Source organism: Pholcus phalangioides, unplaced genomic scaffold (genome assembly GCF_987345545.1).
Source record: "Pholcus phalangioides strain wild (caught in Gottingen) unplaced genomic scaffold, Ppha-v1.0 ptg000005l_1, whole genome shotgun sequence".
Classification (NCBI taxonomy): Eukaryota; Metazoa; Arthropoda; class Arachnida; order Araneae; family Pholcidae; genus Pholcus; species Pholcus phalangioides.
Window position 1 is genome coordinate 2,925,750 of NW_028301598.1, and position 26,230 is coordinate 2,951,979.

General features: G+C 37.0%; 2 protein-coding genes across 3 annotated transcripts in view; one reads left to right on the forward strand and one right to left on the reverse strand.

The window, feature by feature from the left end:
- The window catches only part of IleRS-m (Isoleucyl-tRNA synthetase, mitochondrial), an 81,256-nt gene that overhangs the window by 6,159 nt on the left and 48,867 nt on the right, over window positions 1–26,230 (reverse strand). The window contains exons 23-24 of one of the 2 annotated variants that reach the window (XM_089232116.1): window positions 24,020–24,168; window positions 20,041–20,108 (exon numbers count right to left, since the gene is read on the reverse strand). In XM_089232116.1, the coding sequence (XP_089088242.1) occupies window positions 24,026–24,168 (143 nt within the window). In that variant the 3' untranslated portion in view covers window positions 20,041–20,108; window positions 24,020–24,025. Of the gene's footprint in view, window positions 1–20,040; window positions 20,109–24,019; window positions 24,169–26,230 lie in introns of those variants that run through there. The other variant, XM_089232115.1, reaches the window with a different exon arrangement.
- Window positions 1,987–22,928, forward strand: LOC149085727 (legumain-like). Its single transcript, XM_089232117.1, has 13 exons — window positions 1,987–2,488; window positions 4,768–4,865; window positions 4,987–5,068; window positions 5,183–5,268; window positions 6,859–6,931; window positions 8,880–8,945; window positions 9,201–9,270; window positions 17,371–17,489; window positions 17,807–17,896; window positions 18,965–19,039; window positions 19,660–19,776; window positions 19,907–20,074; window positions 22,639–22,928. Exons 1-13 carry the CDS (start codon window positions 2,330–2,332, stop codon window positions 22,762–22,764), a joined length of 1,329 nt encoding a protein of 442 aa, XP_089088243.1. The 5' UTR covers window positions 1,987–2,329; the 3' UTR covers window positions 22,765–22,928.

The following is a 26,230-nucleotide window of genomic DNA, read 5'->3' on the forward strand; positions in this document are numbered from 1 at the left end:
GTTTCATTCACGTCTGAAGAGACTTGCACGAATAATGTCTGTTTTTAGACCGTTGATACGGTAATCGGAGGGATTTACTGCTTTTCAACTTAAAACTTTTTCTTCAGATTTGGTTTTACTCTCATTTCATCGATAATTTGTTTTTCTTTCTCTCAAATCTAAAACTTTCAACTTCCATTTGAGGATTTCTGAAAAAAAAAATTACGCAAACGGTTTGTTATGACGTTTGAACACTGCATTCATTTTCGCAACTGAGCGAGAGCGAACTGTAGATATTAACGAAGGAAGGTGTGTGTGTGTGTGTGTGTGGGGGGGGGGGAGGAGGAAAAAATTTATGCATTGTGTACGCCACACCTATAATTCCCCACTGTGAGGATATATGCAATTTTTAAAAAATTCATCTCGCACCCGAAAACTCAAACTCTTCCAGTTGAGGAAAATTTTTAACACTAAAATAACATTGGAGGTTCCGAGGCCGAGAGGATCTCTACCCATGAAACCTTTTTTGTTCAAAACATCGGAAACAAGGCCACAACCAGAGGGGTATAGAGGCTCTTTCTTTCAAACAGAACACGGCCCAAGCCAAAGCTGTATTAAGAAAAAATCTCTTTAATACAAGCTTTGGCCCACGCTCTATCGGCTTTAGCCATTGCCCCTGTGATGGGGCGGAACAGTGTCGGAGAAAACTTTATTATACACAATCAAACAGACAGAATCTAATAAACAATAGATTAATAACAAATAGACAATCTCATACACACAAAATATTACAGCAGGAAAAAATGAATAAATACAAAATCACAAAAACGATGCAAACACACCAAAACAATGAAGAACGCAAAAACAAAAACAGAAGAAAAATATAAAAGCAATGCAAAATAAATAAATAAATATATATATAGAGAGAGATTAAATGCTTAAAACATCTAGAATAAATTGATAAAACACAAAGTAAAAAAATAATACAATATACAGGGTGATTCAGAAAAGATGGGAAAAAAACTTTAAGAGGTGACAGTACACACCAATACAAGCAATTGTCATCAAAGAATGCATGGTCTAACATGAAACGCAAACGCGTGTTTCGAAACGGCCGCTCCGCAAACGTTAAAACGGCATTCTTGTTGACATTTATCAGGAGAAAAAGAGCAATATGCATGCAAATGTAACCTGAGAAGAAGAAACCGTATGCAAATCTGCGTCAGAGTGAATAAAAAGCGCGGACACCAGACCTGTGAAGTTATTCCAGCGTGCAACCGTTTTAACAGTTGTAACGTACGGGATAATGACACACTTTAGTGATATTGAAAAAGCAGACATGCAGAGACAGCACGAATGTACGGGTGATTCAGAAAAACTTTAACACGTCGTAGTACACACATCCGTTACAACTGTTAGAACGCGGTTGTGCGCTGGAATAACTTCACAGGTCTGGCGCCTTTTCTTCACTGTGACGCAGATTTGCATACGGTTTGTTCTTCTTCCCCAGGTTATATTTGCATGCATGTGGTTATATTTGCATTCCCGACAAATGTCAACAGGAATGCCGTTTTAACGTTTGCGAAGAGGCCGTTTCGAAACGCGCTAGTCTATTTGCGTTTCATGTTAGACCATGCATTCTTTGATGAGATGACAATTGTTTCTATTGGTGTGTACTATTCTCCTATTAAAGTTTTCCCCATCTTTTTTGAATCACCCTGTATAACCAACAAAAAACAGTAACGTAACAATTGAAAATGAACTGAATCATAGCATAACCATTCCGAAAGATTACCAACGAATAAGGCACCCCCCTAAAATCAGAGAAAATATCGCATACACACCACGTTTTTTGTTGTTGTTTTTCCCATAATAAGCATACACACGAGAATCAGATGTCAGCTGTTAATATTCATATTGAAACACACTCGTGATATCGTTCAATGTGCAATTTCCATTATAAATATAGTTACACGAAATTTTTTTATCTCTCGTCCAATGACATCTGATGACCGCTGCCATCGTTGTTTGGAGGGTGACACCATTGTTCGTACTCGTGATTGGCTATAATTGAGGAAGATTTACAAAAAAAAAAAAAGCAAGGATAGAAATAATTGAATAAAGAAAACGTCAGCTGATATGAAAAAAAAAAAAAAAAAAACGCCGCTGTGATTGCAACGGACGGCACAACCCTCTACTCAACTCAATCTCGTGTTTGATCCAGATAACACGGAGATAAATCTTTACCGATCACTACCATATAAATGAGACCGTTTTGTGACCGAGATCCCAGATTCATTCTTTGTCTGACATTTGGTGTAAAAAAAATTATATACATATATATTAGAAGATGGTGAAGCTGCTGTTATTGTTCGCGGCTCTGAGCTCGCTTTTCGCTGGAGCTCTGCTCTTCCCGAGCATAGAAAATCTTCAGCAGCAAGCAGGAAATGCCAATTTATGGGCGGTTCTCGTGGCTGGTTCCAATACTTGGGACAACTACAGGCACCAGGTAAGACCACTTTCGATAAGAGGTTTTTATATCTTATATCATTCTATTTTATAAATAGAAGCAGACGTATAGGAAGGGGGGTGGGAACACTTAGGAATCAATCCCATGCTCCCCAAAAAAGGGAAGTCAAAAATTAAAGAATGTTTGAAAGTAGTACATAGTATTGGAAGGAAATACTTCGAAATTCGTCTTGATCGATTTTATTTCATTTTAAGGAGCTACTTTTTTTGGAGGCTAGAAGCTCAAAATTGGCTTTGCTTAATTTTGTCTGAAAGAGTGAAAAATTCCCTGTACTTACTCCCTTTGCCCATATACCAGTCCGAGATCTTTCGCAAAGAACGGTCCTGAATATGCCCCTGAGAATCTCTCCCAAAATAATTTACAATCATTTCACATTCAAAAGATTTCGCCATGATTATGGACATGAAGTATTTAAAATGGAAGCGTCAATACACCTTTCGAAATGTCGAGGTTAACATAAGACACCTAAATAAACATTTTTGGTCATGGAATGTGCGGTTGAATCGCAATAGCGGTAGAGGGTGTTTTTAAAGATTGCTGAACAGCACTTCACCAAAAACAAATATATTTTTTTGACGTATTTGCTGCGATATGTTCTATATCAATTATTTGAGGGTAAAGGGGATTGTAATGTCGTAGGCTTCCTCGTGGTGCAATCTGAATAACGCAAAATGTACTACAAGTCATACCTCTTGTCACAGCAACGATCCAGAGAGGGGCGATTACTCCTCTTAAGAGCTTAATAATATGGAAAAAAAATTGCCGTGCCCCGTATTTTACGAAGCAATAAAACGATCCGAGGACGATGTCGCTCTCCGCTAACCATAATTTAAAAAACCTTTGAAAATAAAACGAAACTACACAATAAATCGCCTTTTAACACATTTTTTTTTGGATTGGTGCCTGGCTTGTCATTATTTGGTTCAGCATGATCTTGTAGTTCACGCACAAATAAAAACGAAACTCTGGTTTAAAAAAAAAAAAAATTGGTTTGATTGGAGTTTGGTTTTTATTCGTGCGCGGACCGTCAAGGTTTGCTGGGCCAAACGATGACAAGCGGCATAATGTCTTGTGGCAGATTTTGCGAAACCCAGGTTGCACCATGAGGAAGACTACCACATTACATTACACACCCCCCCCCCCTCGCACCCTCGAGTCGTTGATAGCATATATCGCGGCATACGTCGGAAAATATATTTTCTTTTGGTGAAATGTTGTGCACTCCCCCCACTAAAAACACCCTTAACCGCCTTTGCTATTGCGATTTGACCGCACATTCTATGCTCAAAAATGCTTGGTTAGGTGCCTTTTCCCATGAATTTAGAAACACCCTGCATATTCTATAGAATAAAAATTCATTATTAGTACATTCAGCTCGGAATTTTCGCTTGTTCTTGCTAATGAGGAACATTTTAGGATTCATGTTATAGTATATTTGAGCATTAGAAACTGAAAACTGTTGATATAACCACATAAGCGGATACAGACTTTCGAATGCGGGGGGGGGGGGATAACGATTATCTGCCACTTTCACGTCTAATATAGAAGACAGGTGGAAGCATTCCTCGAAAACGAAATACGCATAACTTTTACGACATAAATACATTAGGATCACTCATTAATGCAGCACACACAAAACCCTTCCCGATACGCGCCAATTCGTTAGAGGTTCCCAAGAGCGTTGCTTACAAGGTACATGTACGGTTTGGTAGCAGTAGTATGCCTGAGAATAGTGCCTGTTTCTCGCATGGGCAAACGGGGCACGTGCTCCGGGCTCCGAAATTGGCTGCTTTCTGTATTATAGGCACAGGCCCATACTCTTCCCTACATACACCTGTGTCTCAAAGAGTAATATGTATAAGATGATGCTGGAGAAACAATTGCTTCGCCGTGTATAATAAAAAAATGGGCCGTTTTAATTTTTTGGGGGTATTTTTTATGTGCCCGCGTCGGGCATATGTTTGACAAAAATGCATGCCCGGTAAGGATTTTTGCATGACCCGGGCATGTCGAGTAATATATGTGTCCAGCCCTTGTACGTACGGTTAGTAATAGTTGTCATGAGGGCTCGATTGCCGCATGGGAAAGGGCACCAAAAATTGATAATATGAATTCACTGACAAACTAAAGATCTCTGACTTTAGTTGAAGATCACCTTCAATTTCTGCCTTGCCACAAAGTCTGGATCTGGTAATAAAATGATGTTATGGGCGGTTCAATTTCGTTGGCCAACAGTAATTTTTTTTTTTCTCAATTAGGCTGACGTGTGCCATGCGTATCAGGTTCTGCACAACCACGGAATACCCGACGAACGCATCATCGTTCTGATGACGGACGATCTGGCCAATAACTCCGAGTAAGTCCATAAAAAAAATTACAGCTTATTATTTATTGAGACCGTCTCAACGAACATTAGTGCAAACGAACTTGTAGTAGGAGAACACACGATCAGTATATGTTTCACTTCTGTTTTCCAGGAATCCGACTCCGGGAATCATTATCAACCATCCCAAGGGAAGCGATGTGTATCATGGAGTACCACATGATTACACACAAGAAGTGAGTCACGTTTGAAATTTAAATTCCCCTCAATTATATACAGACAGAAATTGATTTTATGAGCCATTAAAATACCAATTTCTAATCACAGAATTCTTCATTTATTCTGTATAGAATGTTACACCAGAAAATTTCATGGCCGTCCTGAGAGGTGACGCCAAAGCTATGAAGAACATCGGGAGTGGAAAAGTTCTGAAGAGGTAATGTCAGTCGCGATTTTCTTCCACGTTATGAACAATTTCTCTCAATATCAAAGGTTTTGCATCTTGGCGACAGTTTCGTTCAAAAGCAGAAATTTCAATAACTGTATATGATTTGATCAGAAGCGTATTTACAAGAGACGGGCGACTAAGAGGGGCTATAGCCCACGGCTAAGAGTTCGGAGGGGGCTCATGGTGGTCGAGTGGTAGTAGTGACGGACTCGCATCGCGGGGTGGTGGTCGTTTTGTGATTCCCAACTTCGAGGCGCGAATGCGAGCCGATATCCCCATTAAAAAGTTTCACCACCGACAGCAACAGGCCTACAAATAGTACAAATATTCAATCCTAACACTTCACTTCTGAAATATAGATGGCAGCACTGAAAAATTAGACAACACTAAATATGCACTGTTTGGTACACACACTTACACTTCCGGCTTAACTCACTAGGTAGTAAATTGCCCATGGCGATAGACCTGAGTTGTGCTAGGTTTGAAAAGAAAGAAAAAGAAAGTTCGGAGGGGGGGGGGCGGCAAATTTGAGAAATAACTAGTCAGGAAAATGAAGCAGAACGGGAGAAAGGCAGCAAAACCGTAAGCCTGCCTCTGTCTTCAGAGCAAAGGACGAAGTCAGTAAGTGTAAAAAGGAGTCACCTAGAGTTTGCAAGCATATAAGTGACCAAAATAGAGTGCAAGCATGTGGATAACAATAAGAGTGGGCAAGACAAAAATCGACAAGATCGGCAAGCTACCGAAAGAGTGTTAAAACATGAGTGATCAAATCAGTGAACAAGCATTTGAATGACCGTGAGAGTGACCTAGAAAGATAGAGGGACAAAGTTGGTGAATAACCAAAATAGTGAGCAAGCACATGAGTGACCAAGGCAGTGTGCAAGAATATCAATGACTAAAAGAGTGACCTAAACAGTAAGAACCAATTGAGTAAGTGACCAAAAGAATGATCTAAATAGAGAGTGTGTAAGCATTGGAGTGACCAAAATAGTGGCCTCTAGAAAGCATGCAAGTGAGTGACGAAAACAGTGTGAATAAATGTGGATGGCAGGCTCAGGGTGACAAGTTCAGAGGTGGGACAAATTTGAGGAATGAGTTTTCAAAAAAATTAGCCTGGAAGGGTGGCAAAATTTGCATAGCCCACAGGCAGCAAAACTATAAATGTGTCTCCAAATTTAATACGACGACTGAAAAAAAAGTAAATACATCACCAGTCGAGATACAGTTGACAAAAAATAAGAGGGCTCGAGCTCTGAGCAAGGTCATCTTAAGAGCATCATGGGCCCCTGGGCCAAGTGATTTTTCTAAGGCCCTCTCTGGCGAATTCTAGGAAATTATAAACCGGTTCTCATTTTTGTGAGTCCCTCTTCTCTTGAGGCTCAGGTGGGCTAATGCGTTAAGACGACACTGGCTTCAAGACGTTGGACGGAAGTGTAAAATAAATCACACATGAATAACAGAGTCTGAGAAATTGCTCTTGTAACACACACATATCAGTACATTTTTGTTATTAGTAATGCACTTTTGTTTGTTTGAAATGTTATACAATGAAACATGTCTCCTTTGATTCCTCTTCAGTGGACCAAATGACCACGTCTTTGTGTACTTTGCTGACCATGGAGCACCGGGTTTGATAGCTTTCCCTGAATCCGTAAGTACATGTTGAAATTGTAATTATAAATTTTGAAAAAAAACATGAACACTGATTTCCTAAAAAATATTCTATGCTCAATGCTTTCAGTCTTATTATGTAAAAGTTGAAGGGAGGGGTAATAGTTCTTACGAAAAAAATAACCCAGAAAGTAACAGTATAGTCACGTATCAAAAGGATTGGCGAGGAAGATAAAATCAGCTTGGCTAAACTATTCGATTCACTATCAAAGAGTCAAGACCATGACTAATGAAGAGTTGGACTGTGCCAAAAAGAATAACACATGAAGAGCAAACCATGGGATGTCAGACCATTAAAGAAGATAGAGAAATGCAAAACAAATCATGTCACACAAATTATTTTTGTCGCACCATGGTCATCTTTATGCGCATAAGGGATAGTTACACAGGTTAACAACCAATTTTGAATGGGGAGCAGCCCCTCCATGCTATTCCATTGATGGAATGGAGTCTGTACTACCAAGAAAGATAAAAATTTAATAGGTTGACAGTAATATGCAATTCAATAAATTATACTGTTAGCACACAAATTTCGATACTTTGATTTTTCTCCTTCAAATTGAATTCTAGGTGAATCAATGTTATTTTATTTTTAATATACACTGAAGAGCCAAAAAAACTTTTCCACCTGCCTAATATCGTGTAGGGCCCCGTGAGCACGCAGAAGTGCTGCAACACGACGTGGCATGGACTCGACTAATGTCTGAAGTAGTTCTGGAGGTAATTGACACCATGAATACTGCAGGGCTGTCCATAAATCCGTAGGAGTAATAGGGGGTGGAGATCTCTTCTGAACAGCATGTTGCAAGGCATCCCAGATATGTTCAATAATGTTCATGTTTGGGGATTTACGTATTTACGTGGCCAGCGGGAGTATCTAAAGTCAGAGGAGTGTTCCTGGAGCCACTTTGTAGCAATTCTGGACGTGTGGGGTGTCGCATTGTCCTGCTGAAATTGTCCAAGTCCGTCGGAATGCACAATGGAAATGAATGGGTGCAGGTGATCAGACGGGATGCTTACGTACCTGTCACCTGTCAGAGTCATATCTAGACGTATCAGGGGCCCCATATCACGCCAACTGCACACGCTCCATACCATCACAGAGCCTCCACCAGCTTGAACAGTCCCTTGTTGACATGTAGGGTCCATGGATTCATGAGGTTGTCTCCATACCCGTACACATCCATCAGCTCGAAGCAATTAGAACCGAGACTCGCCAGACCAGGCAACGTGTTTCCAGTGCTCAACAGTCCGATGTCGGTGTTGTCGGGCCCAGGCGAGGCGTAAAGCTTTGTGTCGTGCAGTCATCAAGGGTACACGAGTGGGCCTTCGGCTCCGAAAGCCCATATCGATGATGTTTCGTTGAATGGTTCGCATGCTGACACTTGTTGATGGCCCAGCATTGAAATCTGCAGCAATTTGCGGAAGGGTTGCACGTCTGTCACGGTTAATGATTCTCGTCGGTCGTCGTTGGTCCTGTTCTCGCATGATCTTTTTCCGGCCGCAGCGATGTCGTAGATTTAATTTTTTACCGGATTCCCGATATACTCGTGAAATGGTCGTACGTGAAAATCCAAATTTCATCGCTACCTCGGAGATGATATGTCCCATCCCTCGAGCGACGACTATAACACCACGTTCAAACTCACTTAAATCTCGATAACCTGCCATTGTAGCAGCAGTATCCGATCTAACAAATATGCCAGACACTTGTTGTGTTATGTAGGCGTTGCCGACCGCAGCGCCGTACTCTGATTGGTTCCATATCTCTTTATTTGCATATTGTACTACTTGCATACTATATACGCATGGCTGTACCAGTTTTTTTGGCTCTTCAGTTTATAATGTCACAATAATTTGATCCAAGTTAGGTAATTAATTATGCTTTGTGACAATTTATTAATGATGCTGTTTTTTTTTTCCTGCAGGAACTCACGGCCACACAATTGAACAAAACTATCTTTTACATGCACCAGCATAAAATGTTTAAAAAGGTAAGAAAATTAGATTGTCATTGGTTATCAATGTGTGTTTTTCTTTAACATTATTCAATGTTGTATTGTATTCAGGTACTCATTAATTGAAACAGAAACTAATTTATGTCATTATTTATTTCCATTAGGTAGTTTTTTGCATAATATCAAACAATATTTATGACTCATTCAACCGCATTTTTTTGTACAGGCCTAGAGCCAACCATATTGTATAAATAAATAAATAGTTTAATTTCTACATTCATGGCATTTCAGATGGTGATTTATATTGAAGCATGCGAATCTGGCTCAATGTTTCAACATATTCTGCCAAACAATATAAATGGTGAGTTGAAAACAAGTGTGCTCATAGCTATATAGCTTCTTACTCTAACTTGATTTGTTACAATGCACGAAGCAGTTAACATAAATATTTGCATGAAGATTTCTAAAAATCATTAAATATAGGAGTGTTATATCAGGGTTCAACTGAAAATACACAGGAACTTGTGAAATTTGTTAAATCCTTAGAATTAGCTAAATCAGAGTCCATTATATCAGGGTCAGACTGTGATAGAGATGAAGTATATCCCCCGTCGTAGAACAGAAGCCCTCTCTCATGGGGAAAGAATGACAAGGATCATAAGTACAGTCATCTAAATAATAAATCTTGCCACAGTGATGTGCCAAATTTTTTTTTTTCTGATTTATCATATTTATCTATACTAAATGGTGATTATGTATTATTACTGTTAAATGTGATAAATTTGAAATATACAAAAGAAAGTTATCAAACTTGGCAAAAATGGTTGGTGATTATGCATAACCACAGGATGTGTCACATTTACTGTAACATATACATTAGATCTACCTTGTACTAGTTCAACTTTAAGTTCGGAAATATTGGTATGCTACTTTCAGAATTTAACCAGCACACTGTGCTATATATTACATCAAGTATCTTCAAGCCGTTGCTCGTGAGTACCACTGCACCCAGAGTGCTTGATGCTCACAACCGATTTTGTGCTCGCGAACACTTGATCAACATTCCAATTTCTACCTTGCACAAACTGCTTTCTAGAATTGAAATCATCCTGATTTCATACATTCATGTCGAAATTACCAAAAAGGGTGCTCTTCTTTTGATGATGGATACAGACAGTGCTCACAACTAAAAAAAAGGTTGAAGACCTCTGTATTACATAGTGCAAGAAAGACTCTGGAGCCATAATTATTAATTGAAAATAAAGTTAGGCATTACCCAAGTAAAACTGTATTATACAGTGTACATTAAAATTCATTGCTCTACTATTCCAACTCATGTAAATAGCAGTATTACTTTTCACGAAACATAAAATTTCGCATAAACGGTGAGAACAAAGTTTCAATGTGTTATGTTTCTACCTCCAAAGCAGAATGTTTTGCATTGTTATACAATGAGACCCTCAGCTGACTAAAAATGTTCTGTGGTAAAAATTCTCATAAGTGTTTTCTACACTGTTTTTGATTTTCTCAAAACTCCTCCTGAGACTGTTCTATAGCAGCACTGATTGTTCTCCAACATACATTGCTGTTTTCAGCATTCGGATTTGGGGGTTGAACCTCCTTAATCCTGACATCTCCTGTAGGAGACACAGGGCCCGAGTGGCGCAATGGTAAGATGCTCGTTTTCCACTATGACAGTTACCATCAAGGTCCATGGGTTCGAATCTGGGCATAGAACGTCAGAAGCAAGTTCTTTACCTACTGAGCCTGGGAGGCAACCATCTATGAATGGAACCTTCATTTCCTACCCAACTCCACTGGTTAAAAATTGTTTTTTGTGCTGTAAAGTAGTGTAGGAGACACTAAAGCAAAGGTGGGCAACCTTTTTCCAAGCCATGCCACAACCAAGATTATTTTCGATGTGCATGGCACTCTACGAATTCCAACGTGCAGACCATACATCCCGTTTTTACAGGACATGAGTATTTTTTCAATTCCTGCAAAATGTTGTTTGGTTGTCTTCTTATTTTAATAAAAAATATCTAGTTTCCCACTCTTGAGTTCTGAATTGTTTGTAATTTTGAGTCATAAATTTGATTATTGCAATGCAGATTGCATATACATTTGACGTTTTTTTCTTTGCCGATAGTCAATTTCTCTTCCCACGTGCTCGTATAGGAGGGAATATCTGGTTCTTTGTTTCCCGCCATTTTGGTGTTTCCCCCGCTTCTTCGAAATAATTTCGTGGGTTTTTTGGGTGTTAGTGTGCGTGAACAGTGCATACTCTTCCCAGGGTATTCACAGTATAGTTTTTGTTTTTTCATTTGGACCTAATTGTTTTAGTGTTAGCGAATAGATAGTTAGCTAATACTAATAAGTATAAATTGCATTTTGTATGTTAATACTTTTTAGGGGGGTGTTGTATTCTTTTTATATATTCTGTATATATTTTTTCTTCACGATTAAGTGTTGAGCATTTTATTTTACTTAATTTTTTTCGTACAATCTTTTACCTATATTTTGCATTGTAACATATTTTAGGTTATTTTAATTTCCTGATAACGTTTCTCATTCTCTTTTTTTTTAGTGTTATATCATCTAGTTTTTAGCAATAGTGTGAGTATGCCTTGACCTCAATTAGTACTGTGTAGGGCTTGCGACCGGAGGTTTCTCTGATCTAGGGGGATAGTAGCTGATAGTTTCAAGTGTAAGAGGTGTTTGGATAGGGCAAGGTTGGAACTCAAGGTCGAAGTGTTACAGGGGGAGAGTTAGGGTTTTAGGCCCCCCCCCCGGGTATAACAGAGCCACCTGTAGTCGAGCAACAGCAATCTCCACGAACAACAACATTTTAGAGGGTGAATGGGTGGTCGGGGATAGTGATATGGGTTTAATTATCTGGGATTTTATGGTTAAGAAATTGGGAAAAAGGGGTGTGTAGGGATTTTTGGGGTTTCAAGACCTGTTGTCTTTCTGGAGGAGGGAGAGATTGGCAACATTCAAGATGTTTTTCTTCGACAAAAGCTTCTTGGGCGGGTAATCATCTGGGTGGGAACAAATCAGATAGGAGTGAATATTAGTGAGTCTCTGCCAGAGTACCGGGACTTGCTATTATCCGCTCAAGAGAGGGGGGTGGGGTTTCCGTGGCCATGATTCCAGTACTGTCAAGGAGTAGTAGGGGTTATAGGAGTAGGATCCACTACTTTAACTTGGGCCTGAAGGACATTTGCTCCTTACTTGAAGTCACGTTCCTTGAACTTTTCTCATTCACCAATAAGTGGCTCTATTGGGATGGGATTCATCTGAATAGAAGGGGTCCGGGAGGTTTACGATAGGCTTAGGCTCTTTCTTACACATCTCAGGATACAATACTTTTTAAGAAATAGATCGGATAAAAAAAAGGGGTGGAGTGTTGATATAACGTGCAGAAAAGTGATATTGAAACTATATGGGTTGAGCTTGAAAACAGAAGATGTAATACTTATTATTGTTGGGGTTTGCTACAATCCACAGAATAGGCATCCAAAGTACATCGCTAAACTTCATGATGAAATTTCCTACATGTGTAAGAGGGTTGTCATACTAGGGGATTTCAATTACCCAGGTATCGATTGGGAGAACCTTTCAGCTAGAGATAGACTTTCTTAAGTTGGTGCTCGATAATTTTGTGTATCAGCATGTATCATAGGGGTACTGCTATTTTGGATTCAGTTCTCACTAGTTCCGAGGATCTTGTGTTGAACATGTTTTGGTGGGGGAAAATTTTTCTCTGTAGCTTTTCTCGAGCAAGGCTGATAACAAAAGAATGGTTGTTTGTTGTTGTTTTCTCTTACAAGTTGAATGGTGTCACAATCACAGATGAAACTGGAGTCACCAATTTGGAAATTCTCATTGATGAGCGGCTTAGGTGTTTTGAACATTGTTCAGTGGTGGTAAAAAAAAGCAAGTAGAATGCTCATTTCATTTTCAAAAAGGTCTCTTTGAATTCTCCTAAAGCCATTCTTCTGCTTTTCTGAGGTTTACTTTGTCCTGGACTAGAGTATGCTGCAAGGTTTTGGGAGACCATACCTACAGAGGGACGCAGACTTGGCTGAAGGGGTACAAAGAAGAGCTAAGCGTGTCATTGTTGACACATGGGGCTTGAGTTATGAAGAGAGATTTCAACTTTTTAAGATGTTTACATTGGAAGAATGCAGGTGTTGGGGAGATATGATTGAAGTGTTGGAAATTTTCAATGTGATGGATAAAATGGACCATGAGTTATTAATACACTGTCAATCAACTGATTCTAAATACAAATACGACGCCACAACAGGCAAAATGCCTAACGAGGTGGCTGATAAAAAGATGCCCATATGTCATGTATTTCAAAAATACAGCAACCCAATTAAAAATGCAATTAACACAAATTATAAACAATATATACACATGATAAAATATTATGCAACACCCATAAAGAATACTTATGGTTGTCTTATTCTAAGAATGGATAGCTTCTCAATTTACCCCAACATGTTTATCGTATTTCTTTTTAAACGTGTCAATTCTGTTACAATTTACTACCTCCGGGGGGTAAGCTATTCCATTTATTAACAACCCTATTAGAGAAAAAGATTCCCTGCGACACCATAACCTTATATTGTCACTCACCAATCGATACTGGTGTCCCCTTGTAAAAGCAGTCGATTGGCGGTGTACAAAAAGTTCATGGTCCATCCTATCCATCCTATTGAAAATTTTGAACACTTCGATCATATCTCCTCGGTACCTGCGTTGATCTAATGTAAACATATTCAAAAAATTACGTCTCTCTTCATAACTCAAGCCCTGTGTGCCAATAAGGACACGCGTAGCTCTTCTCTGCACCCCTTCAACCAAGTCTATGTCCCTCTGTAGGTATGGTCTCCAAAACCTTACAGCATACTCCAGTCCAGGACGAACTAAGCCTCGAAAAAGCGGAAGAATGACTTTAGAACGCGAAGAGACCTTTTTGAAAATGAGACCAAGCACTTTATTCGATTTTTTGACCACTGCTGAACAATGTCCAGAAAACCTAAGTCGCTCGTCAATGAAAATTCCCAAATCGGTGACCCTAGTTGCATCCGGGATAGTGACACCATTCAACTCGTAAGAGAACCGTGGGTTGTTCGAACCAAAATGAACGACCATGCACTTATCAACGCTAAACGTCATGTTCCATTCATTTGCCCATGCTGCAATCCTGTTTAAGTTGGTCTCGAGCAACTCTCTATCGCTTTCATTCCCGATTACCCCCATTAGCTTCACATCATCTGCGAATTTGCTAGTAATCCCATCGATACCCTGATCGAGTTTATCGATAAAAAGTGAAAAAAGTATGGGGCCAAGGACACTTCCCTGAGGAACTCCACTTGTGACGTCTGTCCAACCAGAGAATTCCCCGTTCACCATAACTCGTTGCGACCTATCTCTTAACCACGATTCTATCCAATTCAGCAAGTTGCCCCCCCAATTCCAATCTCGCGTAAACGCTTCAAGAGTTTGTCATGTTGGACCTGATCGAATGCCTTCTGGAAATCAAGGTAAACAACGTCTACATTTTTGCTCTTACCCAAAGCCTTAGTCACGTGATCATAGAAGCAAAGGAGGTTAGTTACACACGACTTCCCCTCCCCTTCCTCAACCCATGCTGATTATCTGACAATACATTATTCTCGTCTATCCACTTCACAAACTGCCTTTTGATGACAATTTCCAAAATTTTTGAGAGGGAGCTCGTCAAACTCACTGGACGATAAATTTGACACCGCTTCTCTACTACCCTTCTTAAATATCGGAACAACGTTAGCAAATTTCCAATCTCTTGGGACGATACCCTCAGCAACACTACTCCTGTATATCTGTGCGACTGGCCCCAACAATTCATTAGCACATTCCCTGAGGACCCTGGGATAGATATCATCTGGTCCTGGTGCTTTGCTTGCACATACATTTCTTAGAAGATTTAGGACCTCCACGTCTTCTACTTGAATATCGTTGAGGGTTTTATTACCCCATGCAACACCCGTATATCGAATATCATTATCTCCATTAAAAACTGACGCTAAAAAGTCATTGAAAGCACTACCCCCCCCCCCACATACCTACAATGCTCTCTACCCTAGAGCCTCCTATCGAGAGGGGGCCAACTGTCCCCTTACATCCATTATTGACGTATCGAAAAAATGATTTTGGGTCAGAGCCAATGTTATCTGCCAACCTAGATTCAACTTCCTTTTTACTATCCCTTATCACTTTCTTCAACAGTATTCTTTTATAGTATATTATAGTCCTATCAGTAAACAATGATAAGTCACCTCGCCCACTTTCATACTCTCTGAATGCTCTTTTCTTTTCAAGATAAAGGTTCCGCACACTATCCATGAACCATAGAGGGTGCGATGTACAAACACGCTTTTTTCGAACAAATGGTATGACGTCATGCAAAACAGAGGACAGATTCGTACTAAATTGTTCCCATTGACTTACCACCCCTACTGATTCCAACCGGTCTTTGAAAACTTTCGCTAACCTTCTTCTCAAAACATCAAAGTTAGTTCTCTGAAAACAAGGAACCAGTCTTTTGTCATCAACCTTACCCGAGGAAAAGTTACAGTGAAATCTGACGATACGATGATCACTGGAAGAAAACTCTTCCCCCACCGAAACATGTTCAACTAGATCCTCAGAACTAGTAAGAACTAAATCCAAAATAGCAGTACCCCTAGTGGCTTCTGATACATGCTGATACAAAAAATTTTCAAGCACCAACTTAAGAAAGTCTCTTTCATACTGATTTCCAGATGAAAGGTTCTCCCAATCAATACCTGGGTAATTGAAATCCCCTAGTATGAGAACCCTCTTTCACTTACACATGTAGGAAATTTCATCATGCAATTTGGCGATGTAGTTTTGATCCCTATTCGGTGGATTGTAACAAACCCCAACAATAAGTTTATGACGTCTTTTGTTCTCAAGTTCAACCCATATGGTTTCAATATCACTTCTCTGCACGTTACACTCTCTAGCCTACAAACAGGATTTCACGTATATCAACACTCCACCTCCTTTCCTATCAGATCTATTTCTCAAAAAAGTATCGTATCCTGAGATGTGTAAGAAAGATTTATCCCCATCGTTTGTCCAAGATTCTGTAATGGCTATAAGATCCAAGCCCTCCACAACTATCATAGTTTCTAAAAAATCTTTCTTCTACAAGAAAACATCAGTATCGATTGGTAGGAAACAATGCTAGGTTGTGGTGTCGCAGGGAATTTTTCTCTAATCAGGTTGTTAATAAATGAAATAGCTTACCCCTGGGGGTAGTAAATTCTAACAAAATTAACAAGTTTAAAAAGAAAATTACCACAGTGTGCCATTTGTGGCATTCGTGCAACGGATGATCCACCCTGCACTAGAGGCTCATTTGCATGTGTAAGATTGCACAAGTTGCTTTGGTGATTATTACCTGCATGGCAACTTTTACCTGTAAGGAAAAAAAAAAGGAGATGAACGGAGATCCCTCAAAAGAAGCCCATCTTTTTTTGGAGGAATGGTGGGTTACTCTGACCTTTTCTAACATAATCCTTTGGGCAGTGGAAACTACCATTAGCTCCTTTGACAGCCACCTTGAGCCAACCACCTCTGTTCAACCCAAGTGGGGACTTCCAGAAAGAGGGGATACAAACATAAACTAAACACCATGTAAATGGGTAGTAGTGAAAATCCTTGTTACTGATAACTTCCTGGAATATTTTATTCCCGTTGTAAACGGAGCTTAGGTAGCACTCCAAAAATTCTACAAGGTTAAATGAAATGTTCATAGAGACCTCAAAATCAGTTCTAGATGTTATAAACATTTAGTAAATTATTCATACTCATCTTTCTATGAAAACTAATTTTATGCAGTACTACAGTAAAAAATGAACATGGAAAAACGTAAAATTCAAAGTTTCCTTCAGGACTAAAGAGGTTAGAGACAGCCTATTGAGTACAAGAACATCTCTTAGTTCATGGCACTGGTTCAATCATTTTGGATGTCATAAAATCAAGTCTGGAAAGCTTTAGGACATTCCTATCAGTTATTTCCTGAACCTTCGTTTTGGCGTTCTGCATAAAAAAGGAATTTTATTTTGTTTGCTTATTGTAGAGAGAACAGATACATAGTAAGTTCTTTGTGTAAAACAACCAACCTTCATGTCTGCATTTAATTTATGCCGGGATCAGAATTGTAAATTTTAGCATGAAAAACTGACTCACTCTCTCTTTGCAATCACACAACATGAACACAAACCGCACTTTTCTGTTTTTACTTCAACGACACATATTGTGTGACAAAACAAAATGTGAACCGAATTACTCAAAAAATAAAACAAATTAATTTTTAAGGTTTTGATGCACAGAGAATATTTAACAAACCTTAATTGCACCATTTTTATTCCTTTAGTCTTTGCAACAACAGCTGCAAATGCAGTAGAGTCATCATATGCTTGTTACTTTGATGATGATCGAAGCACTTACCTTGGGGATGTTTACAGTGTGAACTGGTTAGAAGATTCAGACAAGGTAAAATCAATGTTTTTGATAACATGAAAATTTGAACTTTGAGATTTGTTATTCTTTCAGAAAAAAAAAAAACTTGATGGACAACGAGAATGCTAATTTAAAAACTTTAGGTTCAATATTTTGCTCAAGATCATTGACTATTTTTTTAAATTCAGAATTTCTTTAAATGACATAAAAAAAATTGAATGCAAAAAGATTTGACATTGGTCTGTGTGCAAAAAAAGCTGTAAAACTAATTCAATCATCTGATGAACAAAGAAAAAGACCAACAGAATTTGTGTACTAACAATATACTCAATTATGACTTTAATTTTTAGGAGAATCTCGCAAATGAAACTCTATCAAAGCAGTATAAAATAGTGAAGAAGGAAACAACAACAAGCCATGTTAAAGAATATGGTGATCGGGTAAGCAATAGAAATTCATATTTTCATTCACGTTATGAATTGTATATTAAAATGTGTAAAAATGAATTGAAAAATTAAAAAGCTCAAGAAAACTGAAATTTTTCATTATTTGCTCAACTATACTTGTACGTACAAACTTCGTAATATAGTTGTGGACATGTCACTAACACATTAAAATACATAAATTGAAAATTTGAAAGAAAAATTTGAAGCAAAATTATGCTGTTCTGTATTCAACACTGAATCATTCAGACATCTTCAAATAATTAATCAACCACAGAAAATTTAACTTTTAGCAAACAATTCTAAACAACAGTTAAGCTGACTGTTGGTTGTGTTAGAACATATGAGTACCAATTTTGAAAAAACAATATTTCGTAATAATACAAGAAAAGATTATTATGCCACACACACAAAATGGACTTGAAAGGTTGGTCATCCCCATGCTTCTTTGAGGCCAGGGGTCAGGCCGAAACAGCAACTTTTAACTACATTTTTATTAGTAAGGGTATCCTTTCCTCAAAATCACAAGCTTCTAAAAAACTAGCTAATACACGAAACGGCTGCAACAAGAGTGAATTAAAGTGACTGAAATACTTCTCTGTTACAAAAAAGTCCTAATCTTATTGGTTAATCAAACCGTGGAAATGTTACTAATTGCATCATGTCTTAATAAAGGGTACCTTCCAGCATAAGCCAAGTTGCGGCGCAGCAGTATCTATCATGTGTATGAAAAAGTGGAAGCTTCAGCACAGTAAAATCGAGGAAAAAGTTTTTCTCTCCTGTTCAAAATGAGAAATATGTGCCTATGCAATTACAAAAGTTTAAATATCTTAATGGAGAAAATAGTGATGACAACATCATCAGCTGTGATATGAATCTGTTTTTTTCTTTTTTTTTGTATGTCCTGGCACTACCAAATTAACTTACTTTTATAATTAAGCAAAGTCTCTTTCAGTATTTTGTTGATCACTCTATAATCTCAAGATCAAAGATCGAAAATTTCATGAAATAGAAAGTTTTTACTGAATAAAAAGTCTGTTTCACACACCGTTTTTCTTCTTTCAGTCCATTGGTAAAATGCATGTGAGTGAATTCCAAGGAAGAAAAGAAGCGAAGCCCATAGTTCTTCCAAAAGTAGAGGTATATTTTTGTTTTATATAGTTCTCATAATCCTTTGCCTAATATAATCATTTATTTTCTGTATATTCTCTATTATTGTTCTATATTTCATGACTGATTATCATAGCATCCCCCCCACCAACTTTCTGTCAAGAAAATGTATGCGAATGGGTGTAATCTGCCATGTAAATAACTAAAGAAGTATGGTGGATGTAGTTAGATAGCAAAAGAATATTTCACTTATCTCTTTTCCTTTACTTCTAAATGTCAATTAAAATTACACTTTTTGAGACTTTTTGTTGGGATCTATCATCAATTTATACACTGTACAAGGTGGGGGGGGGGGGGGTTGTTGGGGGAAAAAACAGCAAAGGGGTTAATCAAGAGAAGCAGTATTAATCATAAGCAAATTAAAATTGGAATTATTCAATGAAATACATTTTTAAACCATACAGAGTTCTCAAATGAATAGCCAATCAGGTAAAAAAAGAATTCTTTCCGTATCTAATTGTCAGTGGTGTGCCAAAATTCGAAGCTTTTCACTAAACTTTCAAAAAAATGCACCATGCATCTAATAAAAGTCTAATTTAAAACTATATATATATATATTTTTAAATCAAGTAAAACAATTGCACTTTCAGCATCAAGGTGTACGTAACAGGGATGTTTATCTGGAAATTGTACACCAGAAACTCAAGAAGGCAGTTACAGACAGCGAAAAATCCAAACTACAAGCAAAACTAGCTGACATGCTGAAAGTAAATACATATATTTCTGCTAATCACAAAAGCATATTACACGTTTTTCCAATAAAACATGTAAACATTTCTATCTATCTCTCTCTGTCTGAACAGAATACATTAAAAAATATAACAAATGTATTTTCAGAAACGTCACTTCCTCTCTGAGATTGTACACGACATTGTGCACACAGCATTGAAGAATGAGCATCTCCATCCTTCAGAAGTACTGGAAAAACGACATGCGCTGAAAAATTTTGAATGTTATGACAAAGTGAGAGAATACTTCCAACAGAAATGTTTCAGCCTTGCAAGAGTGAGTATAATCTGCCGAAAATTTCTTAAGCTCTCTATAGTGACAATGCAATATAAAACAACCAAAATTAATTTCGAAAAATGTAAACCTAAATCCATTACAGATATTTTTGGCACAGTTAAACAGTTTTATTTCTATTCATAAACTAAAACCAGAGATAAACTGGCATGTTTCAGCGTCAGATATAATGTGAATTTGGGCTCCGACATAATTTTTTTTCAAATAGCATTGATCATCACATATTCCCAAGAGATCTTTACGATCTCTGTCCAGGGAATTTGTTAGTGTGTTAGTAGACATCCATGCCCGAACCGGGATTCGAACCCAGACCTGCACAGTCAGAAGCTAGCTCCCTAACCACTAGACTGCCATGCGGCAATTGAACAATAATGTTTGAAAAACAATACTGTACACTCCCTTATCTTCTTACATAATTTATTTTTGCTCTGGCTATGGGCTACTAGATCAGTGGTTCCCAACCTCTCCCCAAAGATAATGTGATGGATCATTCAAGGATGCACATAAAATTATCAGCAATGACCAGAAAAATGAGAAATTTGGAAAAAGTGCAAGACATTATACATGGAACAAAATACCACCAGGAGGGGATATACAAGCCTTCTACACATTTCCGGGGTTACACACACGCCTTCTGCATAACCCTAAGAGTAAGCAAACCTTATTTGAGCTCAGCAAGTCTCCTGCATATGTCTAGAACAGGGGTCCTTCACCTAATGCGGCCCACGGACCCCTTGTATCAATAAATCAAAAACCAAAATGACCCTTTTTCAAAATATTACTCGGCAAGTAATGTAAAAATGAGTAAATTGTTCTTTCAATCAGGTTCACAACCCCCCCCCCCCCCAAAAAAAAAAATCCTTCCATGGACCCCAGGTAAAGAGCCTCTGTTTCAGAAGTAAAGAGAACCTCCTACATATCTGAAGGAGTATGCATGCCCAAGGTATGAAAAAATAATGATTAAAAAAAAAAAAGTAATCAGATTTTTTTATTTTAATTAACTGATGGCTTATTAATTAAAAAAAATATTGTTAATCATTAAGACTGCATATTTTTTCACCTAATCCCTCAAACTTCATTTAGTATTAGTAAATAAACTAACAAAAAATAGTATACATTTATGAGCAAACTACAAGCAAGAAATATGAACACAAAAAATCTATGCTTATGCAGCATGAAAGGTCATTGAGTCCGAATTCTATGTACAATCAAAGTATCATTCGGCATCAATTAAATGAAAAACATATTCTATGGACAGACAGACAGACATGACCGCTGACCACCCAGAGAGACCATCTTGGGATGGTTTGCACTCTTTCTGAAAGGGATGGATGGTCTCGGAGAGTATTCTATTGACAGGATTGTTTCTTGCCTGACTGACATATGCATTTATTATGATGTGTTTCGGATTTGCTTGATGTGTTGCTTAATAATTTAAACATTCTTATTCTTTCACAGATTTGGTAAAAAAAAACAAACTAGCATTACATTTTTACATTTTTGCAAAAAAAAGTTCTGCAAAAGCATTGCTTTTACATTTTTTGTATTAAATTTCAAGTCTAACAGTATTTATATTGGTACCACATATGCAGTCGAATCCAGTTTTAAAGAATGCAATTATAGCGAAAATCTTGTTTTAACAAACACTTTTCTAATCCCCCAGAGAAGTTTATGTGGGGACATTTTTAAATAACCTGTAATTACTTTACAACGAAATTTGTTATAACGAAGTGATTTCTACGGTCTCTTGTAGTTTCGTTATAACGGGATTCAACTGTATTATTATTTTAAATCATTAATTAGGGCAAAGAATTTAAGGCTTTACACAAAAACTAAATCTGTTTTTTTTTTTATCAGGGGAACCCTACTGCCCCATTGTGATGCATTGCAAAAATTTAGTATGATTATATCTAAGTTTAGCTCCCTGCCTTCCTGCAATATTTTCCATGCAAAAAATCTAGAAATAGGAAAGCTATCTTTCTGTGCTGCATCTAGGGATTAGGTTCAAGTCTACATTTACCAGATCTTCTATATTTCTTTTAATGAAGATCTTTACCAAATTTCAATAACATGCATATAATGCTAGATTACTTTTACTTCAATGTCACTGAAGTTAATACAAAGAAAAAACGAAATGTAATTTTTTTTGATTTAAATCAATGATTTAAAAAAAAAAAAAAAGTGATTTTAATCACAATTTAAATCAAGCTGATTCAAATCAGTGTACCCTGTGCATGCTTTCTACAAATTTATAAGAGTAAGCAAGCTTCTCACATATTTTAAGTGGTAAGCAGGCCTCCCACATATTATGTCACCGACCCGTTTCTGGGACGGATGGACTTGAAGCTTCAAAGGTTGCAAATCTATGCATTAAATCAATTTTTTTAAAAACACTTGTGCATTCGCATAGAATATTCTCAAAGATCCACTAAGAACAAAAAACTTCAAGATTTTCTTATCGCATTGAATTTATGCATGACACTAGCTATACATTTTAGTAAATGTATTCATTATAGTAATGTGATGCATATTTCTTTTTTACACAGAATCATTATGCTCTTGACTTCTTATATGTGCTGGTCAACTTCTGTGAGCATGGCATCAGCGTTGAAACACAAAAACAAGCTATGAATGAAATTTGCTCTTATACACCAGTGGAAGGCATATTTTGAATATAAGAACATATTAACTTTCTTTACTGTGTTTTAGAAAGAAATTTGTGTATCATACTGCCATAAATTTAATAACTCACACATTTTAAAATGCAATATTTTATCTGTGTATCATATCCACAAAAGATGTACAGAAACATATTAAACGATTGTTGGTTTTTTGAAATTAATGTCTCACATGTGTTATTTTCCATCATTATTAGGTATAGTTAAGCACAGCCAATGTTATCCTCTTCACACCCGAGCCAAAATTGACTATCAATAGAACATTTTTTAATTAATTTGTGTTTATTGTATGTCAAAATGCGCTTTAGAAAAAATTAATTAATTTGGGTCGATATCTTTACTAGGACCATTTGAGTTAGGTACCTCAGGTCTTAACTTGGAAAAAGAATCAGTAAAAATCATTAAAAATGAGGTTCATCTGTACCTTGGAGCAGAAGTTATTTATGGGCATACAGTAACACCTAAAAGCTATGCGATAAGTGGGACGAAAATAACAGCTTGATTCTAGGTACAATTTTGAGCATAAATAATGTATTCCACCACATGAGCCAGCATACCATAAAACATGAGGGACACCAGCTTTTTGAATGTTAGGGCCTGGCCAGTTCCTGACATGTCAGGAAAAGTGAGCTTTGGTAAGGATGTCAATATGCAATCAGCCAACTCAATAGATTTTTAGAATGAAGATATTTAAGAATTTTCCGGACTTGGTGACTCAAATTCCCGGCATGCTAGTAGTCTTTCTTGCTTCATGCCAGCTAATGCAGGGGAATACTGTGCATATAAATATTAGTTCATTGGTGGGGGGGGGGATACCTGCAAAAATTACAATAAAAACTATATTTGTCCCATCAACGCATTATGTGAGAGAGAAAAAAAATTATTCCCATATTGATGACTTCATAGAATTCAATTTGCTGGTCATTTTGTTTCGAACTGTCTAGACAAGGCCATGATACCCATGATCTCATATTTCAATGACTTCTTTTTTTAATTTGTTGCCTTTGCCATTCTTATTAACCCCATATAAAATTATATTAATACACCTTTGAAGCATTTAAAGAAAAAAATTTTAACATTCCTGTCCTTTTTAAATAAATTTTATTTTTTGAGGTTCACCATTTGAGCTGCGTTGTTCAAGAGAATAAATCATAACTTTGTTGATTTCAACAGTTACGATTGATTATGAAAGTGCAACTATCACTAAAACGTTAAAAATTAACAAAAAAAAGAGGGAAAAACCACATACCTAATGTCATAACATGGCCATTTTCCCAACTATATGTTCACATCTTGAACAAAGCTGCTGTTTTTTATGAGACGTACTTCGCCGACATCGTGGGCAGATCTCTCTTGAAGATGCCTTCAATAACAGGGTATAGTTTTCTGGAGTGCTTCCTGTATAAAAGGAAAAACCCTTCAGCTGAAGTTGGTATAAATATAGATGCATTTAAACTTTGGTATCTTGAAAAGTTTATGTAAGTATCTGCACAATACTTCTATACATAAACATGAAAATTGAAGCCTTTGCAACTTTTGTAATTGAAGACAGATGGTCCAACTTTTCAAACATGAAACATATATAACTCTGATACCATTAATACATTAGTTCCAAGAGAAATGTTTACAAGGTGCACGTACAGTAGGGTAGAGTGAAAAAAAATGTTTTCTTGAAATTCATAATGCCAAGTCATTATACAGTTTCAAACTGGCTGCCCCTATGGTGGTCAATGGACTCACGTCGCGGAGACCTGGGTTTGAACCCCGCTATTGCCACAATGGTGGTTGGCTGAAATTGGTTTTTTGTGGTTTCCAACTTTTCAGGAGCAAACGCGGGCTGATCTCTTGTTAAAAGTCTTGCCACAGAGAGCAACAGGCCTACAATGATACAATTAATCAATCATTACACCTCAGTCACAATTAGAAAAATTGATGGTAGCACTACACATAACAAGCATTACGTTAGGTTCACAACACGTACATACAAATTCCAACATGTATCATTTTGTTAGAAGTTACGCAGCGGAATATGAATGAGGTGCATGTGTGGTTTAGTAGTAGTAGTTTCAAACTGGCTAGAACTAATTGTCTCCAAATTTCAGACCAAAATATTGTCATCTCGAGGTTCCACATCTCAAGTTAAAATTTATTAAACGGTCTCCTACCCTTTAACGAGGTTAAGGAAGGAAATACCATTAAAAATATTATTTAATCATTGATTTATTTCAAATTTGGTACACATGTTTTTGATTGTATATGCCAACCTGTCATTGCAAAATGTTACATATCTCTAACACTTAGTTTTTTGCAAATTTAAAAAAAATGCATATTTAACACTTTGTGCGCATGATAAAATAGCATGACATTAATGTAATTGAATAAAATTTGATTAAAAATAAAGAAAGCTGTTAAATTTATGCAATGATGAAGTTTGAGATTTTATCGACTCAATTTTATCTAAAATATAATTTTAAATTTTAAAGTAAAAAAATACATATATAATGAGACAAGGAATTCTACCTCTCCTTTTCCCCTTGTGTGGGCGTACACTTTTTCTTTTCCTCCCCACGACCCATCTCTCCCTTCATCCAATCAGGGATAATAAAACTTGTTTGTACCTACCCCCCTCACTCCTACTACCTGTCCCCGATTTCCCATCCTCAGACACACTTCATTATGATGCAGCTGTGATAAGAAGCATATGGGAGCGTTTCTCCATATATAACAACATGTATCAATATATATATATATCTCAACTCATTCAAAAATCTTATAAAAATAAATCTTTAATCCTACTAACCTTCAATAGTAATATCATTACTTACATATGTACATATATATTATTAAAATACAAGTCTTTATGAATGGATCTCAAATATTTTATGAACTGAATAATTTTCTTAATATAATCATTTTTTATTTAATTACATTGATGTCACAAGTCTAAAGCTGTAGTAAATCATATTGTTCTGTCTCGTCAGAACCTAATTCTGCTGCCATGGGACATGCGACTAAAGATTCTGAGTTTAGTGCAGATATTATGAGAAGCATCACCAAATTTGTTACACACAATTAACATGTTTAAAAAGAGAAATACCATAAACATATTGGGATAAATTGAGCAGCTATCCATACTACGAATAAGAACAATAATTTTTTTATGGGTAGTGTATTATAGTTCATCATGTATATTTGTTGTTTGTAATTGCATTTTTAATTGGGTTGCTGTATTATGTTATTCGTATTTGTTATGAGCATCTTTTTTGAGCCCCCTAATTACGCATTTTGACTGTTGTAGCCTTGTATTTGTATTGAGAAGAAAAATGGCATAGTTAGACATGTTGAAATCTTAGTTGCAGTGCAATCAAAAAATATGTGCGCCAAATTTTAAATAAATCAATGGTTAAATAATATTTTTAATGATATTTCCTACTAGATCACAGTTTTCCACCTTGTTAAA

Excerpts from the sequence above, each read along its gene's own strand:
- LOC149085727 (XM_089232117.1), top strand. The coding sequence starts at position 2,330 with ATGGTGAAGCTGCTGTTATTGTTCGCGGCTCTGAGCTCGCTTTTCGCT. Across the intron at positions 4,866-4,986 it reads GATCTGGCCAATAACTCCGA|GAATCCGACTCCGGGAATCA; the intron begins GTAAGTCCATAA and ends TCTGTTTTCCAG. Across the intron at positions 17,897-18,964 it reads TTAAAGAATATGGTGATCGG|TCCATTGGTAAAATGCATGT; the intron begins GTAAGCAATAGA and ends TTCTTCTTTCAG.